The sequence below is a fragment of the Chelonoidis abingdonii genome, chromosome 5 (genome assembly GCF_003597395.2).
Source record: "Chelonoidis abingdonii isolate Lonesome George chromosome 5, CheloAbing_2.0, whole genome shotgun sequence".
Classification (NCBI taxonomy): domain Eukaryota; kingdom Metazoa; phylum Chordata; order Testudines; family Testudinidae; genus Chelonoidis; species Chelonoidis abingdonii.
This window is the reverse complement of record NC_133773.1, coordinates 145,035,860-145,063,662: the sequence shown is the minus strand read 5'-3', so window position 1 is coordinate 145,063,662 and position 27,803 is coordinate 145,035,860. Positions and strand designations below refer to the sequence as shown.

The 27,803-nt window shown below is 53.9% G+C and overlaps 1 protein-coding gene across 2 annotated transcripts in view; it reads right to left on the bottom strand.

Moving 5' to 3' along the window:
- HSPA12B (heat shock protein family A (Hsp70) member 12B) overlaps positions 1-27,803 on the bottom strand; it is a 192,136-nt gene that overhangs the window by 148,232 nt on the left and 16,101 nt on the right. For both annotated transcript variants that reach the window (XR_012656011.1, XM_032762446.2), the window contains exons 3-8: positions 25,658-25,758; positions 24,189-24,313; positions 18,565-18,751; positions 16,287-16,391; positions 15,314-15,430; positions 8,974-9,145 (exon numbers count right to left, since the gene is read on the bottom strand). Coding sequence is in view for 1 of the 2 variants with exons in the window: in XM_032762446.2 (XP_032618337.1) it covers positions 8,974-9,145; positions 15,314-15,430; positions 16,287-16,391; positions 18,565-18,751; positions 24,189-24,313; positions 25,658-25,758 (807 nt within the window). In the remaining variant the exon portion in view is untranslated. The remainder of the gene's footprint in view (positions 1-8,973; positions 9,146-15,313; positions 15,431-16,286; positions 16,392-18,564; positions 18,752-24,188; positions 24,314-25,657; positions 25,759-27,803) is intronic.

Below are 27,803 nucleotides of genomic sequence, written 5' to 3'. Positions count from 1 at the left end.
CTGGGTCAATACTGACAGGGGGACATGGGCCACCTACTTACCAGCCCCGGCACTTTCTGGGAAGGCTCCCAGCCTTCATGCTGCTCAGCTGTAAGGTCTGACCTGAGCCAGCACTGGCTCAACTCCCGTCTCTTCTCTGCTGACCTCACCTCCCTCCCCACCGCCCGGGAGCGGAGTGGACAGGACGGCGCTTTGGCTCCCATGTTGTTCCCGGGTTGATTGTCACTTTTGGGTGGAGTTTCTCCCCCACCCCTGAATCTCTCATTACACTGGGCCGGGAGGAAAAACAAAGATGCTAGATACAAAGCCAGGCTGGGCAAGATGTGTTTGGTCACTGAGGCCAGGAAGGGTGGGGAGATATTTGGACAGGGTGGGGCTGGATCTATTTTCAGCTCACTGGGATGTGCCTTTCCCTGTTAGCTCACCAGCTTTTGCTCAAGGATGCAACAAACACGAACCAGCCTGTCGCTAAGTGCTCCTACCCCACAAAAAAATCTCGCTCTGTGACACGGAGACATGGATCATAGGGAAGAAACATACCTGTGGGGCTGGACTGAGCCCACATCTCTCTGCGATACCTTTACTGCCATTCATTCATTATTATTCTATTAACTCTATAGCAGCCAGGTACGCTGAGAACAGACAGGTCCCTGTCTCCAAGATCTTACAGTCTAGAGGCCGATGCTCGGCTAGGGTAAATCCGTCCGTGGGGCAACGCCAACATACACCTGTCAAAACCCTCACCCTGTAGTCACCATTTACGTCTGCTTTGTCCCCAGTGTCCCGAGCAATGATTCTCCAGCTGGGGTAAAGCTAGGGCAGGGATCTCAGACATCCTGACATTAGGGACGCTCTCTTATATATGCAACTACGCCTCCCCTCCCCCCGCGAAAAAAGAAGTGTTCTGGTTTTTCACACGTGCTACTGGGTCACCCTAAGCTAGGGTACTTCCTCGGAGGTAAATATTACAGAGCCTGCAGCGGAACCCAGGGCAATGAACTGTGTTTAAGCAGCACCTCCCTCTGCTGGAGGGAATCAGAGCTGCTTAGCCGTGTGTCAGATCCTCTATACTTAGCGGAGATTCTCCTTTAGCGCAAGTAGCTTTAACCAAGGCTTTTAAAGCAAGGAACCTGGGATCTGCCCCTAGTATTGCTATGAAGTTATCAGTGGCCCTGGTGTCAACTATGAAGCTCCTAGACAGCTCAGGATTTGCTCTAATGTTTTGTGGTGTGACTGCGCCTGAAAAACAGGTTGAAAGTTCAGCGGCTCTGAGTTTAGTGAGGGGAACATGAAAGCCAAGGGCCAAGAGGGAGAGGGACAAACACAAGCAGGCAGATGGAAGCCAAAGGCTTAGCTGAGACACAGACAGTTTAAGCTGTAAATTTAAAACAGGAAAGTAAGGGGTGGCTGTGGGGACCCCTGGGGCAGATTGGGAGGAGAGCAAGAGATGTTTTTACAGATGAAAGACCTGTAAGAAAAGAGGGTTATGACCGTGGGAGACTTTAATTACTCATCTCTTGACTAGGAAAACAGCTCTTGTCTGCCCAAAGCCGACCAGGTGTCTGGAGATATTAGCGCAAGGCAGGATATTTGCTTCTCTAATGCAGTTTGTCAAAGAACCAGTCAGAGGCTCTCTGGAGGAAATGAACCAAGCAGAAGGAAGGCAGAAGCTGGGCGAATAGATGAGCTGGAGATTGTACAACAAGAGGGGAAATCTTGTGGTTAAGACACAAAACCGGCCAGCTGGTGACCCTGGGCAAGTAGCACCACTGTTCTGTGCCTCGGTTTCCCCATCGGTAGAAGGAGGACAGGGCTAGCTGTTTAGATGGCCACCATGACTACAGCATCTCACAGGCATTAAAGGTAGGTAAGAATGATTGTTCCCATTTTATAGCTAACACCACCACCCCGCTCTTCTCTAGCGCTATTCATTGGTAGATCTCAAAGGAGGCAGTATCATGATCCCCATTTTACAGATGAGGAACCTGAGGCCCAGAGAAATTAAGTGCCTCACCCAAGGTCATACAGGGAGTCTTGGGCAGAGCCAAGAATCACATCTAGGTCTCCCAAGTCCCAGGCCAGTACCTCCACCACACGACCATCCAGCCCCAGTGAGGCTGGGCAGACGAGCACAGCAATATTCTAACCTGCTCTGAGCTCATCTGTGAGAGAGGGACATTATTACAAACTCCTGGAACTGCTGAGCAGGAGCCTGGCTGAGCTGCTGGGCAGAAGGCGCGACGGATCGGACAGCTCTGGACAAACTCCTCCGTCACGTGATGGACCCTGGTGCTCCCTGTCAAATGACACCTTCTGGTCAGGCCAGACGCCTGCATCTGGCTGGTTTATACAGAAGCCCACAAACAGCACCTGCCTTGCAGCACAAACCCTCCCTGGTTCCATCGCAAAGACAGGGCTGACACTTAACAGCCCGCATGGCCCCTCGTGCCTAGGTGGGCTAATGTCCTGTGGGCTGAGCTAGCCACGCGGGCACCCCACGCTGTTGACACTATAGTCATGCCGGTGGCACTCACTAAGTTTATGTGACTTGTGGCCCAGCACCTTGGAAGGTATTCAGGTGCCTAACTCCCATTGACATCAGTGCTGCTGACCCAGCTGATGTGACAGCGGAGGATGGGCTGCAGGACACAGACAGACCCTGTGGTTCTTGCAGCATCAGCGCTGGATTAACATGGCCTGTGCTGCCTAGCGTCCCCAGACAGAGACAGGCCTGGCCTGGCCAAAGCACTCCTGGAATGGAGTGCAGCCTCCGTTGCAGCTGGCCGCAGCCTTGCTTTCTCGGAGCAAAGAGGACAGCCTTGGGTGACTCTGTTTACCCACAGAGAACATACAGCAGGCCAGTGGCAGGGCAGGGTCACTTCCTCACATGCCATCTTCTGCTTGATGCAGAGGGGCGGCCTCTGGGAGTGGGAAGGGCCTAGTCAGCCCATGCCTCTCTCCAGCAAGGTGGCCAGTTAGTGCTGTAGACACTTGGCCCACTGGGCTGAGACCGGCCAGCTGGTTCCAGAGCAGAGCCTGTAGCCGTGATGCACACATCCAGCTTGCACCTCTTGGCAGGTGATGAGGGAGAGGCCATGCGGGATGCAGGGCAGAAGGGGGCACCGTCCCAGACGTTCTCTGCTTTTCTGCAAGCCGCACTGGGGAAGGGAGAGGTGGCCCAAATTGCAGAACTCTCTGTGATTAGTAACCTCAGTGTCTGGCCCTACTGCAGTGCCTGAGGACAAACCTGATTCTGTCTCAGCTACACAGGACTGCAGTGGAGCCAGGGCTGGATTTGGATCCCTGTTATCCTGGGGTAAATCCGGAATCACCTACTGACTGCCACGGGGTTGGAGCCAGATTCTGATCTCCGTTGCTGTAGTGTAAATCCAGACTCACCCAGTGGGTGTCTCTCTAACACTAAACCTGACTAAGGCTCATCTCCGGGATAGCTACGTGATGGAGTGGCTGGGGATTTACACTGAGCAGATCTGGCGAGCTGGACCTGGCAAACTCCAGCTTGCTAGGAGTTCAGGGTCGTGGATCTGACTTTGAACACCCAGGAAGCTGCACAGGCTGTCCAGGAATCCAAACCAGACAGTGTCACCTAAATAAAGTCCTGAGAGAAGAGGTGGGAGGGGGTCATTCCCAAACACAGCCTGAAATCAGCCAGAACATTTGGACTTTTCTGTGACCAGCAAGGGCCAAATTCTGCTCTCCCTTCCACCAGTGTAAATCCACAACAAAGGCAGCTGAGCTCCTCTGGATTTACACACAGGATTCAGCCCAGGCAGTCAGAACAGAACTGAGCTGCGGGATTTCTGTAAGCAGAGCAGCCGAGTGCCCGTAATGCAGACCAGATGGGGCTGCCTTCCCCCTCGCACACTGAAATTGTTAGGATTATTCTTTGTTTTGATACGGGAACCCTCTGACCCGGCCTCAGCGAGCTCAGGAAACAGGGCTGGTTCTGCGGCTAATTTCCCAGAGGGGCCACTCGCTGCTTTGGAGAGACACTTTCCCTGCAGCCACAGGGGGCTCTGAAAGCTCTTGCCTTTCAAAAACACACACACATGCACAGACACACGTATGCGCAAACACACACACATGCACAGACACACAGATGCACGCACGCATGCATACGCACACGCACACACAAACACAGACACACTGTTTCGCCAGTGACTGTCCCTCTGGTGCCAGGGCAATAAGGCCTGATGCCAACGGGTCTCTGGAGCTAGTGGGAGGGAGGCGAGAAAGGGCAGAAGCCTTCAGAGCAACATGGAGCTTGACAGGAAACAGACCCGGGGCCATGGTTTGTGACCCACGGGCCTGATCCTCGGTGGCCACAGCTACCATTCAGGATCCGGCCCATCGTGCCATGGGAACAGGGTTTCTGCAGAGCTCCTAACCCCTTTGTGCCATCTCCCCCCCATCATCTTTGGAGCTTCTCATCTGCCCCCTCAGGGCCCTTCCTGGCTCTGCCCTGCCCAGCTCACCCGCCCTTATCGCCCCAGCCCTGCCAATGGCCACCTCCAGCACCTGTTCCTGCCCCGAGCCCGTGACCCAACGCTGCTGGTCCCCAGCTGATGCGATGCAGTAAGGACTCAGCCAGGAGGGGTGTGCGAGGCTGGGGGCCACTGGGTAGAGAGGGTTCAGACATGAACATTGGGGGGAACCCAGCAAAACGTATACATGCAGCACCCCCATCTATACACCTCTCCATGTACAACATGGACATATTACACACACACACACAGGTGACAGGGGATGGATCACTCAATCGTTGCTCTGCTCTGTGCATTCCCTCTGGGGCACCTGGCACTGGCCACTGTTGGCAGACAGGATACTGGGCTAGGTCTGACCCAGTCGGGCTGTTCTAATCACACACACACACACACACACTCTCTCTCTCTCTCTCTCTCTCTCTCTGAAATGAGTCCTAGCCACCACACTACTGGGCCCGGACCTGGCCTGTGCCCCCATGTGTTGGTTAGACTCCATTGCTGTGTCTGGCCTTTGACTCTTCGGGGCAGGGAGCGAGCCTACATCTGTGTCTGCACACTGCGAGCACATCTGGGTCTTGATCTCGCTTGGGGGCTGTGGGCACTAAAACCAGTGAACTAACGACACCTCCCAGCCCCAGAGCTCAGAGTCACTCGGGGGGATTCTCTCTCTAGCTGGTCCCGCGCACTGTCGGGTGTAACATCCAGAACTAGCATCACTTATGATTTGTCTGGAGCTGGCAGTTCAAACAGAACGGACCATTGTGATCAGCCAGTCTGATCTCCTGTCTAACACAGGCCTTGAATTAATGCCTGTTTGAACCACAACAGATTGTTCAGAAAATCATCCATCTTGATTTTAAAATTGTCAGTGATGGAGCCCCCACTCCAACCTGTCCCAGTGGTTAATTACCCGCCTTGTTAAAAACATGTGCCTTATTTACAGTCGGAATTTGTCTAGCTTCAGCTACTAGCCATTGGGTCATGTTAGACCTTTGTCCGCTATTTTGAAGAGCCCCCTACATCAAATTTCTGTTTCCCATGTAGGTACCTCTAGACTGTGATCAAATCACCCCTTCGCCTACTCTTTGCTAAACAGAACAGGTTTGTTTCTCACCACAAGGCAGGTTTTCCAATCTGTTAATCATTCTCGTGGCTCTTCTTTGAACCCTTTCAAAGTTATCAACAGCCTTCCTGACTTGTGGGCACCAGACCTGGACACAGGATTCCAGCCATGGTCACATCAGTGCCAGATACAGAGGGAAAATCATCTCTCTGCTCCTACTCACTATTCTCTGTTTATGCAGCAAATGAATCAGGAGCCCTTTCAGCCACGGCTTCACGCTGGGATCTCACGTTCAGCTGATTATTCAGCTTGACCTCCATGTGTTTTTCAGAGTCACAGCTTCTGAGGATAGATCCCTCATCCTGCAACTAAGATCTTCCTTCTTTTTTCCCTACATCTATGACTTTACACATGGCCATATTAAAACACATACTGTTTCCTTGCTCCCAGTTTGCCAACCTAAACCAGATCTCTCTATATCACTGACCCCACCCATTCATTAGTTATCACACCCACAATATTTATATCATCTGCAAACGTTATCAGCGATGATTTTATGTTTTCTTCCATGTCATGGATAAAAAGGTTAAATAGTGCAGGGAGAAGAACCAACCCCACTAGAAACACACCCAATCAGTGATGATTCTCTGTTTACCGTTACATGTTGAGACCTATCAGTTAGGCAGTTTTTAAACCAATTGATGTATGGCGGGTTGATTTTGTATTATTCTAGTTTCTTAATCAAAATGTCCCATGGTACCAAGTCAAACGCCTTACAGAGTTTAAGTCGATTACATCAACACTGTTACCGTTATCAACCAACTGGTAATCTCATCAAAAAGACATCAGGTTAGTTTGACAGGATCTATGTTCCATAAACCCATATTGACTGACATTAATTACATTACCCTCCTTTAACTCTTTATTAATAAATCCATATGAGACGTTCTGTAGTTTCGGCTGGAATTGATGTCAGGCTGACAGGCCTATAATTATCTGGGTTGTCCTGTTCACCCTTTTTAAATACTGGCACAACATTAGCTTTCTTCCAGTCCCCTGGAAATTCCCCAGCGTTTCAAGACTTGTTGAAAATCAGCATTAATGGACCAGCAAGCTCCTTGGCCAGCTCTTTTAACACTCTTGGATGCAAGTTATTTGGACCAGCTGATTTAAAAAGAACTAACTTTAGTAGTTGCTGTTCAAACTCTTCCTGGGTTACTGTTAGAATGGAAAGAATTTCATAGAATCATAGAATCACAGAATATCAGGGTTGGAAGGGACCTCAGGAGGTGTCTAGCTCAACCCCCTGCTCAAAGCAGGACCAACCCCCAACTAAATCATCCCAGCCAGGGCTTTTCATCATCATCATCATGTGGTATGATAAGAATGGCCAGACTGGATCCAACCAAAGGTCCATCTAGCCCAGTATCCTGTCTTCTGACAGTGGCCAATGTCAGGTGCCCCAGAAGGAATGAACAGAACAGGGAATCATCAAGTGATCCAGCCCGTTGCCCATTCCCAGCTTCTGGCAAATAGATGCTAGAGACACCATCCCTGCCCATCCTAGCTAATAGCCATTGATGGACCTGTCCTCCATGAATTTATCTAGTTCTTTTTAACCCTGTTTTGACTGTCCATTGGGTGAAGAAATACTTCCTTTTGTTTGTGTTAAACCTGCTGCCTATTAATTTCACTTGGTGACCCCTAGTTCTTGTGTTATGAGGAGTAAACAACACTTCCTTATTCACTTTCTCCACACCACTCATGATTTTATAGATCTCAGTCATATTCCCCCTTAGTTGTCTCTTTTCCAAGCTGAAAAGTCCCAGTCTTATTAATCTCTCCTCATACGGAAGCCGTTCCATACCTCTAATCATTTTTGTTGCCCTTTTCCAATTCCAATGTACCTTTTTTGAGATGGAGCGACCACATCTGCACGCAGTATTCAAGGTGTGGGCGTACCGTGGATTTACACAGAGGCAACATGATATTTTCTGTCTTATTCTCTCTCCCTTTCTTAATGATTCCCAACATTCTGTTTGCTTTTTTGACTGCCGCTGCTCATTGAGTGGATGTTCTCAGAGAACTATCCACAATGACTCCAAGGTTTCTTTCTTGAGTGGTAACAGCTAATTTAAATCCCATCATTTTATATGTACTGTTGGGATTATGTTTTCCAATGTGTGTTACTTTGCATTTATCAACACTGACTCCCATCTGCCATTTTGTTGCCCAGTCACCCAGTTTTGTGCGATCCTTTTGTAGCTCTTCGCAGTCTGCCGGGGACTTAACTATCTTGAGCAGTTTTGTATCATCTGCAAATTTTGCCACCTCACAGTTTATCCCTTTATCCAGATCATTCATGACGAATCTGCATTGTACAAGCCACAGAATGAGCCAGTGGAAAGAGCTGGCAGGCTACCAGATGGGCACAGAGGAGTGCCCTGGGAAAGCCCAGGGTGGAGGGGAGTCAGATCTCCCCTGGTGGTAGAAGTGAGTCTTAGCAAGGATTTGAATGGGGAAAGGGTTCTGGGCAGGCAATCTGCAGAGGCAGGGAGACGGGACTGAGAGAAGAGAACAGACTGGCACAGCTGGCGATGCTGATGGGGCTCCATTAAGTGGAGACATGCAGGCTGGGCAAGCCTAGGGGTGTTTTTGGAGAAAGAGAGACCGGTTCTGGCCCTGAATCCCAAACCAGCCCCTGCCCAGCAGCCTTCAGCAGGCTGGCCTGGGACAAGCTCCAGCCTAGACCTGCTGCAACACTGCAGAGGAAACAGCTCAGGAGGTGGCAGCGGCTTCTGACATCTCCCCAAAGCCCCCTGGAATAACTGCTCTTTCACTAGCTGTTCCATCAATACACCCAAATGAAAGGCACATGTGAGAACTTCAACCACTGCTCCTTGCCACAGCCCGGCCTGAGAACTGGCTGGGCACCGTCAGGTCCGCGATCCAGCCAGGCGGTGTAGCTAGCGCCCCTGGCGACACAGCAAGTGCCTCAGACTGCTCCATCGGCACCCCACATCCTGACCTGTAGCACCCTGTGTTACGCCTGCGGTGCCCCCACCAGCTCTGCCAATGCAGCTCCCCCCAGACAGCTGAGATCCCTGCTGTTCCAATCCTGGGACCCCTCCACTGCTGTGCGATCACATCACAGCACGGAGCTGCAGGTCCACCTGCTGTTCCCCACCCTCCATCACCCTCCGCCGGGATCAGCAGGACCCTGCTAGTCTCCCCGGGGGACTTTCTTGAACCCAGACAGCCAGTAGTGCTGAATTGTACAACACAGACACACAGTCTGTACGGCTCGGGCTGGGGCCAGCGAGCTCATTCTGCTTGTGGCCTGCCCCATGGCACAGCTGTCCCCGGATCCTCAGACGAGGTGCCCATAGTACAGCAGTCGCTTACCCTGCCTGAAGCTGGAGTTGATGGAGAGCTCTGAGGCGAGGCCATTGGCTACAGGTTTGCAGCTCAGGTCGATCAGCTGATTGAGGCGGAGCTTTCTGCAATAGATGGAGGCTGCTTCTGGCTCCAGCGCAATCAACAGCTGCTCCGGGTTTGCGGGGGAAACCAAGCCGGCCTGTGGAGCACGGGAAGGCAAGGGACAGAGTCGACACAAGGCGGTTACACGGGTAGGCGAAGAGAAAGCGGCTGCATAAGGAGATCACACCGCCGGCTGTGTGTGATGGCAGAGATGATCGGCTTGGTTATCTGACCCATGGGGGTTCCATGTGGGTGCATGCTCCCTGCAGGGCCCTGCCTTGTGACATCAGCGTGGTGAACCACTGAGCCGATCTGAAGGCTTCTGGGCTCAGGTTATGAATCAAAGAACCTTCCTTCTTTCCTAGGGTTTCCCCTGCTTTTCCTGCCCCTTTCCCTCCCTGCCCCTGTGGGCCCCAGGGCAGCTAATGTTTCCCATCTCACTGTGGGTTTCATAGCCTATCGCTGACCTGTGGAACTCACTGCTGCAGGACAGGCTTGGGGACAAAGCAAATTAAGTTGGTACATTTTCTAAACACAAGGGTTAGCCATTGACGGGAATAAGATCTACATCTAGAACGGTGCTATTCAGGATACACCAGACCAAGGCCTCATGAGTGCAGCTGCAGCCAGGCGTTAATGCCCCCACAGGACAATATTGTGTAGCCCTCCATTTCAGTATGTGTGTTAATGTTCCCCCCAGTTGCTGGTCTGCCAAAGAGGGTAAGAGCCCACTGCTGCTGCCAGTGAATGGAGTTACCCCTTTACCTCAAACAGTAGAGGCCCATGCTCTAAAGAACATGGAAATCACCAGCCTAGACCAGCCCAGGATCCATCCCTCCCAGTCCCCTGTCTCTCAGGGGCAGCACTAGCTGCTTCAAAGGAAGGAGCACGAACCCTGCAGCAGGCCGATGTGGGGGACTCTGCCTCCAGGAGGGGCTCAGTCTAACTCCTAATGCCCAGACACTGGCTTAAGCCCTGAAGCCAGAGGTTTTACACCCTTCTAGCTCTATCTATCCCCTCAGTGCTGCAGGCCCCTGGCTCATCCTGGGCTGGCCTGTGGTACAGGAGCTACAACGCTCCTTGCACTGTGGGGTTTTGCATTGCCTTTGGCAGCCCCAGCCACTGGCTGCTTGAGGAGATGGGATTCTGGGCTCCAGGAGCGGCTGGGAGGGTTGCCACGTGATGGGCCCTGTGGACAGGCTGCTGGGGGGGCAGGGAGCCTATGACCAGCTACTGGGGAGGCCCCGGGGATGAGCTGCTAGAGGGTTGCCGTTGGGTTGGCCCCATGACCAGCCGCTGGGGGAGAGCCATGGGGCTGGTCCCGGGGATGGGCTGCAGGGGGAGAGCTGTGGGGCAGGCCCTGGGGATGGGCTGCTGGGGGAGAGCTGTGGGGCAGGCCCCGGGGATGGGCTGCTGGGGGAGAGCCATGGGGCAAGTCCCGGGGATGGGCTGCAGGGGGAGAGCCGTGGGGCAGGCCCCATGGCCAGCTGCTCGGGGAGTGCCATGAATCAGGCCCTGGGGATAGGCTGCTGGGGAGGTGCTGTGGATCAGGCCCTGGGGATAAGCTGCTGGGGGGGTGCTATGGGGCAGGTCGCAGGGATGGGCTGCAGGGGGAGAGCCGTGGGGCAGGCCCTGGGGATGGGCTGCAGGGGGAGAGCCGTGGGGCAAGCCCTGGGGATGGGCTACAGGGGGAGAGCCGTGGGGCAGGTCCTGGGGATGGGCTGCAGGGGGAGAGCCGTGGGGCAGGTCCCATGACCAGCCACTGGGGGAGAGCCATGGGGCAGGTCCCGGGGATGGGTTGCAGGGGGAGAGCTGTGGGGCAGGCCCTGGGGATGGGCTGCTGGGGGAGAGCCATGGGGCAAGTCCCAGGGATGGGCTGCAGAGGGAGAGCCGTGGGGCAGGCCCCATGGCCAGCTGCTGGGGGAGTGCCGTGAATCAGGCCCCAGGGATAGGCTGCTGGGGGGGTGCTGTGGGCAGGTCCCAGGGATGGGCTGCAGCGGGAGAGCCGTGGGGCAGGCCCCGGGGATGGGCTGCAGGGGGAGAGCCGTGGGGCAGGTCCCATGACCAGCCACTGGGGGAGAGCCATGGGGCAGGTCCCGGGGATGGGCTGCAGGGGGACAGCTGTGGGGCAGGCCCCGGGGATGGGCTGCTGGGGGGGTGCTGTGGGGCAGGTCCCAGGTATGGGCTGCAGGGGGAGAACTGTGGGGCAGGCCCCGGAGATGGGCTGCTGGGGGAGAGCCGTGGGGGAGGTCCCAGGGATGGGCTGCAGGGGGAGAACCGTGGGGCAGGCCCTGGGGATGGGCTACAGGGGGAGAGCCGTGGGGCAGGTCCCGGGGATGGGCTGCAGGGGGAGAGCTGTGGGGCAGGTCTCATGACCAGCCACTGGGGGAGTTCCGTGGATCAGGCCCTGGGGATAGGCTGCTGGGGGGGTGCTATGGGGCAGGTCCCAGGGATGGGCTGCAGGGGGAGAGCCATGGGGCAGGTCCCATGACCAGCCACGGGGGGAGAGCCATGGGGCAGGTCCCGGGGATGGGCTGCAGGGGGAGAGCTGTGGGGCAGGCCCCGGGGATGGGCTGCTGGGGGAGAGCCGTGGGGCAGGCCCCGAGGATGGGCTGCTGGGGGAGAGCCATAGGGCAGGCCCCATGACCAAGGCCCCATGACCAGCCGCTGAGGGAGTGCTGTGGATCAGGCCCCGGGGATAGGCTGCTGGGGAGGTGCTGTGGATCAGGCCCCGGGGATGGGCTGCTGGGGGAGAGCTATGGGGCAAGTCCCGGGGATGGGCTGCAGGGGGAGAGCCGTGGGGCAGGCCCCATGACCAGCCACTAAGGGGGTGCTGTGGATCAGGCCCTGGGGATAGGCCGCAGGGGGAGAGCCGTGGGGCAGGTCTCATGACCAGCCACTGGGGGAGTTCCGTGGATCAGGCCCTGGGGATAGGCTGCTGCGGGGGTGCTATGGGGCAAGTCCCGGGGATGGGCTGCAGGGGGAGAGCCGTGGGGCAGGCCCCATGACCAGCCACTAAGGGGGTGCTGTGGATCAGGCCCTGGGGATAGGCCGCAGGGGGAGAGCCGTGGGGCAGGTCTCATGACCAGCCACTGGGGGAGTTCCGTGGATCAGGCCCTGGGGATAGGCTGCTGCGGGGGTGCTATGGGGCAGGTCCCAGGGATGGGCTGCAGGGGGAGAGCCGTGGGGCAGGCCCCGGGGATGGGCTGCAGGGGGAGAGCCGTGGGGCAGGCCCTGGGGATGGGCTACAGGGGGAGAGCCGTGGGGCAGGTCCCGGGGATGGGCTGCAGGGGGAGAGCCATGGGGCAGGTCCCATGACCAGCCACGGGGGGAGAGCCGTGGGGCAGGTCCCGGGGATGGGCTGCAGGGGGAGAGCCATGGGGCAGGTCCCATGACCAGCCACGGGGGGAGAGCCATGGGGCAGGTCCCGGGGATGGGCTGCAGGGGGAGAGCTGTGGGGCAGGCCCCGGGGATGGGCTGCTGGGGGAGAGCCGTGGGGCAGGCCCCGAGGATGGGCTGCTGGGGGAGAGCCATAGGGCAGGCCCCATGACCAAGGCCCCATGACCAGCCGCTGAGGGAGTGCTGTGGATCAGGCCCCGGGGATAGGCTGCTGGGGAGGTGCTGTGGATCAGGCCCTGGGGATGGGCTGCTGGGGGAGTGCCGTGGGGCAGGCCCCGGGGATGGGCTGCTGGGGGAGAGCCATGGGGCAAGTCCCGGGGATGGGCTGCAGGGGGAGAGCCATGGGGCAGGCCCCATGACCAGCCGCTAAGGGGGTGCTGTGGATCCGGCCCTGGGGATAGGCCGCAGGGGGAGAGCCGTGGGGCAGGTCTCATGACCAGCCACTGGGGGAGTTCCGTGGATCAGGCCCTGGGGATAGGCTGCTGGGGGGGTGCCGTGGAGCTGGTCCCATGATGAGTGGTGGAGGGATAGCTGTGGGGCAGATCCCATGAAGAGCAGCAGAGGGACATCCATGGGGCAGGCTCCAGGGATGCACTGCCAGGGGGGTGCTGTGGGGCAGATCCCATGACCAGCAGCAGGGGCAGTGCCATGGGGCAGATCCTGGGGTCTGACTCCCGTCAGACGCTGAACCCAGCAGTAAGTTTTGTGTCCCTGCCATTCCCTGTCTGGGAGAAAGAGGAGCCCAGAGCTGCCAGGCAAACCACTGCCTGGGCACCGGCACTGGTCTAAGAGCAGGCGTCGTTCCTCCTGCCCCCGCTGCGTTCTGCATGCCAGCCTGGCGGAGTCCGACGCTGCTTTATTCAGCCTCAGTTACACCCTGCTGTAGCCAGCTAATAAACCCAGGGACGCCCAACCCCTAATCCCCCGCGGTCTGTCGCTCTCTCCTTCCCCCAGCTCCCCCTCCTTTCCCCTCCCCTTCCCCCCTTGCTCTCCCTGCGAGCAGATCTCCCCGTCCCCACCTCTGGCCTTCACTTCCTTTGCTGATGTGGCTGTGAAACAACACTGCAAGGGGCGGGGCAGAACCGATCTGCGGCGAGGGGACGGGTCTGGCCCCGGCACAGACCCGTGTTCTCATCCGCTCTCCAGGAGCCAAGACCCAGTCAGCTGAAGCAGCAGTTTGGAGCAAGCCACAAGCAGCTTGGCAGGCCCTGGGATCAAATCATCCACGAGCCCCTGAAGGGTCATTATCTTCTACGGGGGAAGGAAACGCAGAAGGATGTGCTGGAATGGCCCTGCGAAGTGCTAGCCCCTGGCTCTGCGGGTCAGTTCCAAACCAAGGTCCCAGGACCAGCCAGAGGGTGCTGGACTCTTTCTCAAGAGCTGGGGAATCAAAGTCTTGGTCACTGGAGGTCCCTTGGCCCTAGTCCATTCTGCCTCTCTAGATTACTCCAGTGGTTTCGACTTGCGTCCTTCAGCCACTGGACTAAACTGTCGTGCAGCACTGCAGCGCGTTGCTACATTCCACCCTAGAAGTGGCTGCTTGAGCCCTCCGGAAAGCCTGTCGATCAGCCTGCGCGTTGACCAAAGAGCCAGCAGAACCAAAATATGTGATCCGATTTACTCAATGACGAGTTCTCAGCGAGGGATCGATTGCTGGGAGGGGAGCATTAATGAGATGCCTGTTCTAGTTTTACAGAACAGAAGAGCAGCCACACTGGGTCTGACCAATGGTCCATCTGAACCCATATCCTGTCTTCTGACAATGCTCGATGCCAGGCGCTTCAGATGGAACGAACAGAATGGGACAATTATCGAGTGGTCCATTCCCTGGCGTCCACTCCTGGCTTCTTGCAAACAGAGGCTGGGGACACCCAGGGCACGCTGTTTCGGCCCAGCTCCAGCAGAAATGCCCACGTGTTCACCAGCGGGAGCTGCTCCCCCACTCTGCTGCACATCAGGGTCCCCGAAAATTACTCCTGGAGCAGCCCGGGCCCAGGGCAGAAAATGTTTTTGGTGCCCCCCAAGAAGACGAGAGAAAAAAAACAAAACAACAACCCCCAGCTGAGCAATGTGGCACCTCTGACGGCACCACCCTGCCTGAGCAGCTTCTAGAGACACAGGACTTCAGAAAGAAGTGACAAACTCCATCATGGATTGGCAGGGAAGGCAAGATTGTAACTGTCTCGCTGGGTTGAGCGATGACTAATGGGCGAGGGGGTGATAATAGCCTACAAGTGTCTGGACAGGGCAAGTGTCACGATCCTGCCTGGCTCGTTGAACATGGAGGCTACACCACTAAAAGCATGAACGCCACTGCTTGAGGTAAAGGAGTAACTCCTCTGGCTGGAAGCTGTAGTAGACTGTTATCCCCTAGATGCTAGAGGCATCAAAGACTCCACTCCGCTTGCATGAGAGGCAGCTCGTCCCAAGTATCTGCGAGCAGGCTTTCAAGTTCCACTCCAGGTTCTACTTTTGCAACCTTCCCCCAGAGGCCATCAGGAGGGTTTGACCCTGGAGTCTTCAGCACTACAAGCACCAGCTGCTCCTTCTTCAAGTACAGGACTAACTCCATTAACATGAGCTAGGTTGGACAAAGGCTTGGAGAATGGACTGCACGCTACTTATGGCTTTAGTCCCTGCCACGTGGGTCATTAAAACCCAATGCAAACAGCTCTCTGGAGAACATAACCTTTAAAAATATCCAGACGGGTTAGAGGAGATTGGACGTTGCAAAAAAACACCTGCCCTGGCCCAGGAGTGGGAGACAGGACAAGGTGGGACCTAATAAATCTCTGGCTACAAGAATCCTACAAATCCTTGGAAAACCCAACAAAACCAGGAAGAGAACCGACATGAGACACTTCACCTTGTATGCAGCTTCCCTCATGAACTGCTTGGCTGGCTGTTTCCAGATGGCAGGCACTGTAATCACCCAGCGGATGGCATCTTTCTCTTGCAAAGATGGACACTGGTCCTTCAGCTCCTGTTGTAAAAGAAGCAGAAACTGATAGCCAAACCCCATGCTTCAGGGCATACAATGATGGCCTATGGGCAGGTCAGGAAGGAATTCCCCCATGGATGCCATTGTGCCACTGGATGGGTCAGGGCCAGCTCCAGGGTTTTTGCCACCCCAAGCGGCAGAAAACAAAAAAAAGCCATGATCATGGGTGGCAGCTCCACCACACCGCTTTCTTCTTCGGCGGCACTTCAGCAGCAGGTCCTTCCCTCAGAGAGGGATCGAGGGACCCACCGTCGAATTGCCGCCGAAGAGCATGAAGTGCTGCCCCTTCCCCTTGGCCGCCCCAAGCACCTGCTTGCTGCGCTGGTGCCTGGAGGCGGCCCTGGGATGGGTGCAGTACTGGGAGACAGGCGAGTTCTTGGCCCAGGAAAGCAGCATTCCTAGTCAGGCAGGAAGGCTAATGGAATGAATGGGTCACGGAAAGAACTCCCTGCTGAATTCTGAAGCTCCGGGTGAAAGCTGTGTTGGGTGGGGGACGCTTGCCCTGACACTGGGTCTGTTGCATCTCCTCCATGGGCTGGCACCTTTCACCCACACTAAGTTCACACAAAAGAGGGCAAAGCAGCCCCTTTTGGGCTCGCTAGTCCCTGGGCAAACTCCTGCCACCCTGACGTCGGAGTTAGCATCCTAGCCTGGGACAGCTATTGCTCATCTCTTGATTAGTTCTGTCTGGCACGTCCCCTGGGACCCCTTGGAGCTTGCAGCCAAATCCACAGGAGGGTGATTTCCCTGGCTCATGCCAGCTCTGCTGGGGTTTATTCCCAACCGGCAGGGATTCCACTGGGATTTGCAGCTGACTCCCAGGCCTTTCCCCCACTACCTGCACGGCATGCTGCTTGAAGAAGCGAAGGGCGTGTGCAAACACCTCCAGCGCCTGGACCTTCTTCCCATTCACGGCTTCTAATTCGGTTTTCATGGTGAGGTCCTAGCAAAGCAAGACAAACAGCCAGAGATGGTCAAGGCCTGAGCCCTGGCCTGCTCCCAGGAGCATGCCCAGCACAGAGCAGTTAGCAGGGAGCTGGTTTCTCTGATGGAGGGTGACAGATGTGCAAATTTCCTGCAACATCCTTGGAAAAACATTATTGAATGAAGTGAAGTATCCTTGGAGGCCATTGTATGAAATGCAAAGGTTCTGTGTTACTGGGGCCTGGGAGACCAAGGACTGTACTGAACCATGTGGCAGACGTGAATGGTTTTTTGGGATAATGTATGTGAAGAGCATTTCCTGGGAAACATCGGAGAGCAGGATGTGAATGCAGATTCTTCCCTGCCCCTGTATGGAGCCCCCAGCCTTCTGAAGCTGAGGAAGGGACCAGTGTTTATGGATTACTGTTCCCTGACCTGGAGATCAATGGCCCAGGCTGGATAAAGGAAAGGCTCACCTAGCAGAGGGGTGCTTTTTGTGGGCTGAGGTTGTTATGAACTTGTGCCCACAGAAAAACCCCTTGGTGGGGTCTGAAGGGCTGACTCCTGCTGCAGTGCTGCCTGGAGTTGGGGTGATCACTGGGAAGCTTATGAGCATGTGCATCGGGTCTTTTAAGGCGTTTTGTATGGTTTCTCCGTGATGCTTTTACCATCAGAATAAACATGCTTGCTCAGAAAGAGCTGGGTGGTGACCTCTAGCTGTGGGCAATGACACTGTCTGTAGCCTCTGGAGAGATAGCAGAGCGCAGGCACTGGCCTGGTTAGGCTTGCTGAGAATAGCACAGTGGAGGCAGAGAACTCTGCAGCCTGGAAATACCCCAGGCAGGAGGGAGATAGATGTGGGTCTCCGCCCAAGAGAGGTGATGGCTGGGGGACCAGCTGCCTTATCAAGGCAACGGAGGGGAATGCAGGTGCAGTTGCCCTGAACTGTGACTGAGGGACTGTGCCAAATCCAGCACCTGGAGCGCTGACAAGGAGCTGGGCACTGTGATCTCATGAGCTGCTGCTAGAGGTTCTCATCCTCTGGGGGGGACAGTCACTTAGGCCTCCCAGTTGACCTCAGCAAGAGCAGGATCGAGCCCAGTGTTTGGCCACGTGGCTAACTTCTCCGTCTGCTGTAGCCGGAGCAAGCGGAACAGCGAGCCCACCCAATCGGCAGAGAGGAAACCAAACGCCCATTACCTGGAAGGTGCCAAGGTGCCCACCCCAGTGGTGCTTCCCCTGCAAGGATGAGGGGGGAGAGCTACACGGAATTACCACCCTGTGTGAAGGTGAGGCGGGGCGAAAGGCTGGCGGGTGCAGGCAGGAATGAGGAGGGCTGGAGATCCACCCATAGGAGGTGCTACAGGAGTTGGTGCAAAAAAATTCTGTGAGGCCACATCACTGCATTCAGAAGTGTTTGAATTCAGCATCATGGGGAAGAGCAGGTTGAGATCTGCCCTCCCCTGCTCAGTGATAAATCTACACTTGTGGGGGCTAGAACCTAGCTCCTCCTACTCCAAAACCTGCAGGTCCCGAGTACTTGAGCTAAAGGGGGATCCAAGAGCTACAGAGGGTCTATGACACTGACTCGATCAGTTCTGCTCCCACCCAGCAGAAGGCAGTGGGGCGCGTATTCCTGTCAACAACCCCCACTGGACTCAGTCAACATTTGTTCAGTTATAAAAGTTGGACCTCAAAAAAACATGAAATTTTGTTGAATTTTCCACTTCCCCATAATTAATTATTATTATTATACAAACTAGAGAGCTGGATGAATTTGTTACTGAATTTTAATGAAAAAAAACAGCCAAAAGAGAATTTTGAACACACTCCCTATTCCTGTCCCCTTGTTTTTCAAACAGTATTAGTCCTGAGGGTTATTTAACTCACCCTTCCCTTCCTTTTGCATCATAAACTGGTTACCGAATTTGCTAAACAACTCTGCAAATTCAAAGCCCCCCCAAAACGACAGCAAGTTTCTGAAATTTTATTTAAAAAAAGATCAGTGAAATTTCACATGGGGAAAAAAGTAAAAATATTGACAATCTGATTGCAATACGTACATTTTTACTTTAACACTGGAATGTTTTTTAAAGCGACAGTGAGTTATCCCACCCCACCCCACTCCATCTCATCTGCCCCCAGCCCCTCCCCTGTGTTCAGGATGACTGGGACTGAAAGGGTTAACTTACACTAGTGCTGTGAATCTTCATCTTAAACTTCTCAAAGTAGAGCCAGTCCTGGGCTTCCTCCGGATCGAGATCGTGGTAATAATCCCTTGCCGTGTATCCGAAACTGTGAAAGGCGCCCTCTGGGGTCAGCAAGAGGCTGGTGGGGGTTTTCTGATTGGCCACTCCAGGATCACCCCCCTCCCATTTCCTGCAATGAGGAACCAGATCAGATTTAATGTCCCACCTCTTAAAGGTGACAGGCACCATTTATAATAGCTAAGACTTCCTCTGAACTCCTGGCGGGAGTGGCTAGAAAACCCAGCCTGAGGCTCCAGGAGGGATTGGTTGGTAATAGGGTACAGAGCCTCGCTATTATTATTATTTATTTATATTACCATTGTATTACTAGGCTCAGACCAGGATCCCACTGCGCTAGGGGCTGCACAAATACAGAACGAAAAGACAATCTCTGCCAGAGACAACTGCTACCTGCTGATAGTTGGGGGGTGAAGGGGAGGGACACAATTTAACGTTTCACCTCCCCTGAACAGCTTGAGTCATGCCCCCCTTGGTAGCCCCCACCCTCAGTGGCCCCTTCCTGCAGCTACCAGCTGTTTTCTGCTGCCTCTTCCCGCGGCTGCGGCTTGCACCTTGCCAGCTCCAGGAGCTGCCGCACAGCCTGGCTGGAAAACCCTGGCAGAAATATGAAGGGGGGGGCATGTGACCCCACGTGCCACCTCCACACGTGGCCTCTAGTCCCTGCCCCAAAGAGCTGACAATCTATATATAGATAAGAAGCGACAATGGGGGGAGTATGAGAAACTATGGGTCAATATTGGTCAGCTTAACTGTTTTGTAGGCCTCAAGGCAAAGGAGAGTTGAGAGCAGGGATCTGAGGTAGCTTTGTAGAAGTTTATGGGGAACTCCTCCCAACATGAGAGGCAGCCAGGGCGAACGAACGCGCACAGGGGCTTGTTTAAGAAATTAACCAGTAGGTGATGGCGACTGGGACCATGGGCTGGTCGGACGCAAGCCTCGATAGTGAAGGAGGGACGATGGCTGGGTGGGGATAGGACATAGGGCCCCGAAAGTGACGACAAGGAGTGTATGTCTGATATAATTGGGAACAGGGAGTGGTTCAGATCTGGCCCAGGTTGGAAGATTCCAAAAGCCAGGGCTGCCTGACAGCTGGTCAGTGGCCTGGGTCTCAAATCAGTCAGAGACTCCTCCTTGGGTTTTTGTCGGAACAGGTGCCCCTGGCACTAATCTGGCACTAACTGGGCACCTGCCTGGTAGTCTCAGCAGAACAGGCCAAAGACGGAATGAGCTGGACATGTTAGGACAGGGCAGCATGGGAGAGTCTTGCCTTATCACTGCTTGTCCTGGGGATAAAGAGAAGGACTTTGAGATTATCATCTGGCCTCATTCAACAACATTATTTTGCCTACCTACATAAGAATGGACAGACTGGGTCAGACCAAAGGTCCATCCAGCCCAGTATCTGTCTTCCAACAGTGGCCAATGCCAGGTGCCCCAGAGGGAGTGAACCTAACAGGCAATGATCAAGTGATCTCTCTCCTGCCATCCATCTCCATCCTCTGACAAACAGAGGCTAGGGACACCATTCCTTACCCATCCTGGCTAATAGCCATTAATGGACTTAACCTCCATGAATTTATCCAGTTCTCTTTTAAACGCTGTTATAGTCCCAGCCTTCACAACCTCCTCAAGCAAGGAGTTCCACAAGTTGACTGCGCTGGGTGAAGAAGAACTTCGTTTGATTTGTTTTAAACCTGTTGCTCATTAATTTCATTCTGTGGCCCCTAGTTCACAAAAGCCACCGCCTAGCCAAGACGGGGTCCTCACCCAGAACCAGGATTAGAACCCAGGCTCCTTTGCTCAAATTTCTAGACTCTACTTAAATGGTCCCCACTGGCTCTTTTTGACTACTAGGCTCAATAATTGTGAGCAAAGTGCTCTGTTGTTTGGAATGCCACTGAGCCCAGCCAGAACTCTACTGATTTGAAACAGCTTCTTAGTAAGTAACTAGTGAGAGACCCAGCGGGGTCCAGCTGGCGGCCAGAGGGAAGAAGGTGGCAGGGTGGGAGATGGCTGGGTTGCGAGGGGAGCTGCTGGATGAACTATCAGCCAGCTGGAGGGAGGAAATGAGCAGTAACCCCACTCTGCGATGTCAGCCCTCAATCAATGGAATCTGCCGCCACAACAGCCCGGCCCCCTCCCTGTCTGGAGCTAACTGGGCTGCGATCAACAGGAAGGATTAGGGGCAGGGATAGGAGTCTTAAAATGCACCAGTCAGTTTATTTATTACTTGTTAGTCCCTGGGGCACCAGCCCAGCGCTCCGGCCAAGCGTCTGTGTTCCCACCCGCGCAGAGTGCTGGAGGGAGACCTCTCCCGTCCCAGCCCCCTCGTCCAGCCTCTGCCACGCTGACTGCCCCTCCTTTAGCCTCTTCTACCCTGCCCACGCGTCCATGCGCCATCTCCTGCCCCCTAACCCCCGTTACAACCTCTCTGGGTACGTCTACACCATGATAAAAACCCCGTGGCACCCGGTCTTGGAGCCTGGGTGGTAATGTAGACGTCCCCTCTGGCTGCTTTCCCTCAGTCTTCCAGCACCCAACTGTCTCCCTGCCCTGCCTCTGCATCCACCATACCCCTCTTCCCCTCCTCTGTGCCCCCGGAGCCTGCTGCCTCTTCTGCCTCGCCTCCAAATCCTCTGGCTTCCACTCACTCCGGCCAGCTCATCCTCCCTAACGGCCCAGCCCCAGGGCCTCGTCTGTCTGGCCATTGCCTTCAGCTCCACCGCGCCCGTCTCCGGACTCTCTCCCCTCAGGGTTTTGTGGTGGCGTCACAGTGGCTCCCGTCCTGCCTTCGAGACAGCTCCCTCAGCAGCTCCCGCTCTTCCACTCCCGCTCTCCGTGGGTGTTCCTCAGGGCCACCCTCCCCAGCCAAGCTCATTTGCTCTCTGGCTTCAATTAACAATGATAATAGGCCAAGGAAAACTCCCCCCCTAAACAAGGCGCCAACGCTTCTGGCTCCCGGTGGTCCTGTCCTCTGCCATGGATGGTCCCATGGTCTCAGGTGACTTTATTTGGCCAACCTGTAAGCCTGGCCCATAGTTGAAGACTGCTCCCCCCTGTGCATACCTGGAGGCTGGCTGCCCTCAGACCAGGGGCCTCACCTGCTCCGTCAAAGCAGGGCCGCCCAGAGGGGGGAGGGGCAAATTTGCCCCAGGCTCTGCAGGGGCCCCCACGAGTTTTTTGGGACCCCTGGAGTGGGGTCCTTCACTTGCTCAGTGGGCCCTGGAAAACTCTCGCGGGGCCCGGCCCCCCGGAGCTTCTTCCACTCTGGGTCTTCGGGGGCAATTTGGCAGCAGGGACCCCCCGCCGTGGGTCTTTGGGGCACTTCAGCAGCGGGCCCCAGAACGGAAGGACCTCCCGCCACCAAATTACCGCTGAAGCAGGGGCCCCTGGCCACCAAAGACCCCAGGTCCCCTGAATCCTCTGGGCAGCCCTGTGTCAAAGCAGTCGATGTTTGGGAATAGGCACCTCTGGTGAGACACGGAAAAGTCCCCTATTTGTCCACCCCAGTTGCTACTCCACAGCTGAAAGGACCTCACACACCATCTGCCTCTCTGGGGGTCAGGGGCTTCTGCTGCTGCCGTCAGGACTTCTTGGATCGTTTAAAGCAAGAGGCCCCAATTGCTTAGAAATCTGGCTAGGATCTAGCTCTCAAAGGATGGATGGTCCTGTGGTTGAAGCACAGTACGGTGACTCAAGAGATCTGGGTCCCAGTTCTGTCACAGACCCTCTCTGTGAACTTGGACAAGTCACTTAATCTCCCTTTACCTTGATTTCCCCATCTAGTCAACCCTATGGTGGTAAGGGCCATGCAAGTGGATAGATAAAGTGGTGTCTCTGTGTAGCAGCGTTGTCTTGGCCAAAGTCCTGTTGATTGCTTTTGGCAACTAGCTGAAGGAGGTATTGATAAATACATGGGCAGAGGACATCCGGGATGGCTGCGTGGGGAAGTACAAAAAAATATAGATGGAGATTACTGATCTCATAGAAGTGGAAGGGACCCCAAAAGGCCCCTGGCTTCACTAGCAGGACCAAGTACTGATTTTCACCCCAGATCCCTAAGTGACCCCCTCAAGGACTGAGCTCACAATCCTGGGTTTAGTAGGCCAATATTCAAACCATTGAGCTATCCCTCTCCCTGATTGTGAGCCAGCTGTTGAGTCTTAATTGAGTTGTCCTGAATAAATAAATTATTCTGTTGTTGGGGGTGAGAGGGGAAGCCCATTATTGCAGGGCCTGCTGACTATCCACGCTGGGGCTAACCTATTGCGGGTCAGTTCATAAACAGATGCACGGAGCTTTCGCACAGTGACTGCATCCCTCACTCTCTGTACCGCAGCCTCTTACGCTCACTTCAGAGCATGCTCAACTCATCGGGCCCAACGTGCACCTTCCTGACCTCGGCCTCCACCCTCCGGGAGCTCAGAAGATGGCGAAACCCAGCAGAGAGAGGAGGAAATGGTGTATCAGCTAGAGATGGGCCCAAGCCATAATGTGGGGCCTTGGAACCCCAGAGTCAGGGGTTGTTGGGTTCAGCCCATAAGGGCTCATTATTAAATTAGGATCCAGCTTCCAAAGCCTCTGGGACTCATGGGGAATTCAGAGCTAGTGGCTTTCGGTCTCTATATTGGCAGGGGGTAGGAAGCAGAGAGAGAAAGGTTTGTCCTAGGGTGACCAGACAGCAAGTATGAAAAATCGGGATGGGAGTGGGGGTAATAGGAGCCTATATAAGAAAAAGACCCAAAAATCGGGACTGTCCCTATAAAAATTAGAACATTTGGTCACCCTAGTTTGCCCAGCGGTTGAGGCACTAACCTGGGATCAGGAGACCTCTCTGCTTTGTGATAGGCTTCCTGTGGGACCCGGGACAAGTCTCTGAGACTCCAGCAGTACGCTAGGAATGACAGCACTGCCCCGTATCGGGGAGTTGGGTGGGTTGGGAGGTGCCCAGATACTGTGGTGAGGGCCAGGGAAGGGTGTAACCTGGAATGAAGCTGGGATTGAAAGCACCGCCCCGTTTGAGCCCTGATCGTACATCTGTCCTGGCAGGACGCTGGCAGCCCAGGACAAGCTAACCATGGTGCTTGGCTTCTTAATAAAACAGGCAGAAAGCAAGAGACGATTCCCCCCATGGAGACAAATAAGGCACATAAGGGACCATCCTCCATGGCCAGTGCAAGCTTGATTTCCAATGCTTATTCTGCAGGCCGCTGACACATACACTGGTGCTGATCCCAGCCTTACACATACCTCATCTAGCAGGTATTTTCCTTTGCTTAATGTTGTCTCATTATTCCGTTATCCCCATCCTGATCCCAGATTCTCTCCGGTCCCCGGGATGCTGGGGCAGGACGCACAGCACTGGGTCTGAGGGAGGGACGACTCAGTGATATGGAGAAGGGGAAACCATCCAACGGGACAGGGTTAACAAAGCAATCCTATTCCCCAGCTGCTTTGACGACCCTGTAAAGCCAGTGGATGCAGAGAAAGGCCGAAGTCCACCCACTGTAGCCCCCAGGCCATCCTCCCACAGAGCGACAAGTTACCTCATCATGTGAATGGCCTCGGGGTCGTTGGAGAAGCTGAAGGCATAGCCGCTGGAGGTCGTGCCAAAGTCAATGGCCACCACCACGGAGAAGGAAGTGGGTCGCTGTGTCCGGCCTTCGTTCCTCTGAAACACCACAAGGATCATTAGGAGCAGCCAGACCGGAGCAGCACAGGGCCCATCGAATCCTGGCTCTTGTCATGAGCACTGGCCAGTGCCAGCTGCTTCAGAGGAAAGTGCAAGAAATCCCACAGTACATGGTTACGGGGTAACATACCCATGGGGAAAGTTTCCTACTGAGTCCCAATAGTTGCAGGTCGGTTTATGGCCTGAACTATGGCGGCTTATATCCTGTCAAAACCTTGGGGTTGTCACTCCTCACAAATGTAACTCTGGATGTTCTCATTAGCCATACAAATGTCCAACCCCCAACCCTCATTTTAAAAAAATCTAACTAAGATCTGGGTTTTACTAGGATCTTGTGGCAATGAGTTCCAGAGGCTAACTGTGGAAGGTAAACAGAGGATTGGGGCTAGGGCTAGAGAAAGAGGAACTGTCGACACTCCTTAACTCTCTGCACCTCCTGTTGGAGCTGACTAGAGGGTCTGACGTTTATTATCAGAGAAAGACCTGAACCAAATCACCATAAAACTGAACTTTCCCAAACTTTGGAAGAGTTTGGATGCAGACGTGAACGTTGTTGGTCAGATGCAACTTCAGTGACCTCAGATACATAAAGACATCTCTCCTCTGCGGGACGCCCTACTGCGACTGAGCCTTTCTCCCGTTGAATAACGGAAGATACTGTTGATGTCGTTATGAGGCCATTGAAGCTTCATAAACAATTAGGATTTGCCTGACTGGTGCACCCAAACAGAACATCTTGTAGAGTATTCTGTCTCCAACAACAGCCAATGCCAGGTACTTCAGGGGAAGGTATAAGACCCCCAATGGAGGCAACTGCCAGACTGTCCCATGCAGGAAAAGTTCCTTCCTGACGCCAGCTAATGACCACTTTATGCCCTGAGGATGAGGATCGGTAGCCCTTGTATCAGGCATCTGATCTATTCTGTCCAAGCAGTCAGTGTTTGCTGGTAGGCACCTATGGGGAGATACTGAAAGGGCCTTTCTGTCCACCCCTCTCCCTGCCCCACACCTCCAGGATCTTTGCCAGGCTCAGGAGATTTCACTGCTGCTGACGTGACCTCCTGCCCATTCTCTGACCATGGGCCACTTGGCTGGTCACTTCCTCAGAGAACTGGCCCACAGTGTGCAGTGGGGCCAACCAGACCATGACCGACAGCCAGTAATTTGGTAGCTGGACCAATTCAACAAGGCCGTGGATGGTGGCAGAAAATGGCCAGAGAAGGAGTGCAGCAAAGAACAATTTGATGGCCACGATCCAGGAGCTGCAACCCAGGGGTACCCCAGATGACCCGGCGGTGGCATTAAAGGGGGTCTGTGGCTTACAGGTGACTGGGAGGGCGTGAGCGGCGCGATGCTGAAGCTTTCGTGGTGCATTCCTGGGGAACTGGGTGGGGACGGCGTCCGAGAGCTCTCCCTGTTTGTACCTGGCAAACAAACAGAATCAGGATTAGAACAGCACTGGATCCATTCCTGCAAACCGCCAGCATCGTGGCGAAGGCACAGAGCCCTGCCTGTGACTCTTATGTGACATCAGGCCCATTTACTGCTCTGTCTCCCACCTGCACTGGGGAGAACAATGGGCCTTGTAACACTCTCTATCCCCCGCTAGTGCCCTGACCGCATTCAGGGTATGTCTTCACTGCATGGTTAGCCCAGGTGATTGGCACCGGGTCTGGGGACCAGGTTAGCCTTGCCTGGGTCGGTGTGTGCACGTGTGCTACAAAATCCGACCCATGTTACTGTGCCCTCACTGTTTCTGCGCTTGCCCGTGTGTGTCTGGGGGCATATTCCACGATTCTTTGTGCTCAAATGCTGTAGGGTTCTTTCCCAGTCAACAACAGAAGAACTTGTCTCTCCTTTGGGGGCAGTTGTGGGAAGTCAATGGAGGACTATCAGCACTCCAGTGATTTTTGCATTTGTGCTGCAAAGCGGGCAGGTTCCAGACTGAGTTAAAGCAGGCCTGGGCTCTAACCCCAATGGGACCAGTGAAATCGATTGGGAGGAAAAATTCAGACAGATGAAAACCGGGAGTCCTTTAAGAAGAGTTTACTAGATGGCCAAAAAAACATGATTCCATAACTTTAGGTAAAATCCAATGTTGGTTAAGAGGGGAAGTGAAGACAGCAATTAGAAATAATAACAAATGGAAAAAAGAGGAAGAATATAGTAATTAATATATAAATTAAAGACTACAAAGTGTATAACATTGATAAGGGAAGCTAAAGACAACAGGAAAAAATCCACGGCAGGCAGAGCTAAGCTCAATAAGAAAGGTTTTTTTAAAGTATATCAGGAAAAAAGTAATCTCAGTAATGGTACACGCCTATTACTAGATGGGAATGCTAAAATTGTTAACACTGACACAGAAGAGGCAGAGGTGTTCAATAAATATTTCCATTCTCTATTTAGCAAGAAGCAGGATGGTGTACTCATATGATATTAGGATGAAGTATTTTCCAGTCCATTAGTACCTAAGGAGGATGTTAAACAGCATCTACTATGGATGAATGTTTAAGAATCAGCAGGCCCAGTTAACTTTCACCCAAGAGTCTGAAAAGAGTGGGCCAAGGAGATCTCTGACCCGTTTCTGCTAATTTCTAATAAATCTTGGCATACTGGGGCAATTCCATAAGCCCGCAAGAGTGCTAATGTTGTGCCACTATTGAAAAAGGACAAGTGAGATGACTCAGGTAATTAAAGGCCAGTTAGCCTGACATCAGTCCCAGAAACAATAATGGACAGTTGATACAGGATTCAATCAATAAAAATGAAAAAATGGCAATACAGTGAATGCCAGTCAAAATGGCTTTAGGGAACCTAGGCCTTGTCAAACAAAGTTGACCTCACTTTTGGTGAGATAAGTTGTATTGATAAAGGTAACTGCTCAGATGTAATATACCCAGACTTCTATAAGGCCTTTCACTTAGTACCACACAACATTCTAAGTAAACAATTAGCATTATACATCTGCAGTAAAGCACATGTGCAATTAGATTAACATCCTGCTTTGAGCAGGGGATTGGGCTAACGTCCTGCTTTGAGCAGGGGATTGGGCTAGATGACCTCCTGAGGTCTCTTCCAACCCTAATCTATGGTTCTATGATCTGGCTAATTGATAGGTGTCAAAAAGTAATTGGCTAATGAGGAAGCATCATTGAATGGGGGTGTTTCTTGTAGGGTTCCACAAAGATTGGTGCTAGGCCCAATGCTGTTCAACATTTTTATCAATGACCTGGAAGTAAATAGAAAGTCACTGCTGATAAACTTTGCAGGTGACCCAAAGATCAGAGTGGTAGGCAGGCAGGGCAGGCGTACAAAGAGATATGGATCATTTGGTAACCTAGGGTCGTTCAAACAAAATGTATTTTAATATAGTGAAATGCAAGGTCATACATCTAGAAATAAAGGATGCAGGCCCACCCTTCCAGCATAGGAGACTGTGTTCTGGACAGCAGCAACTCTGAGAGGG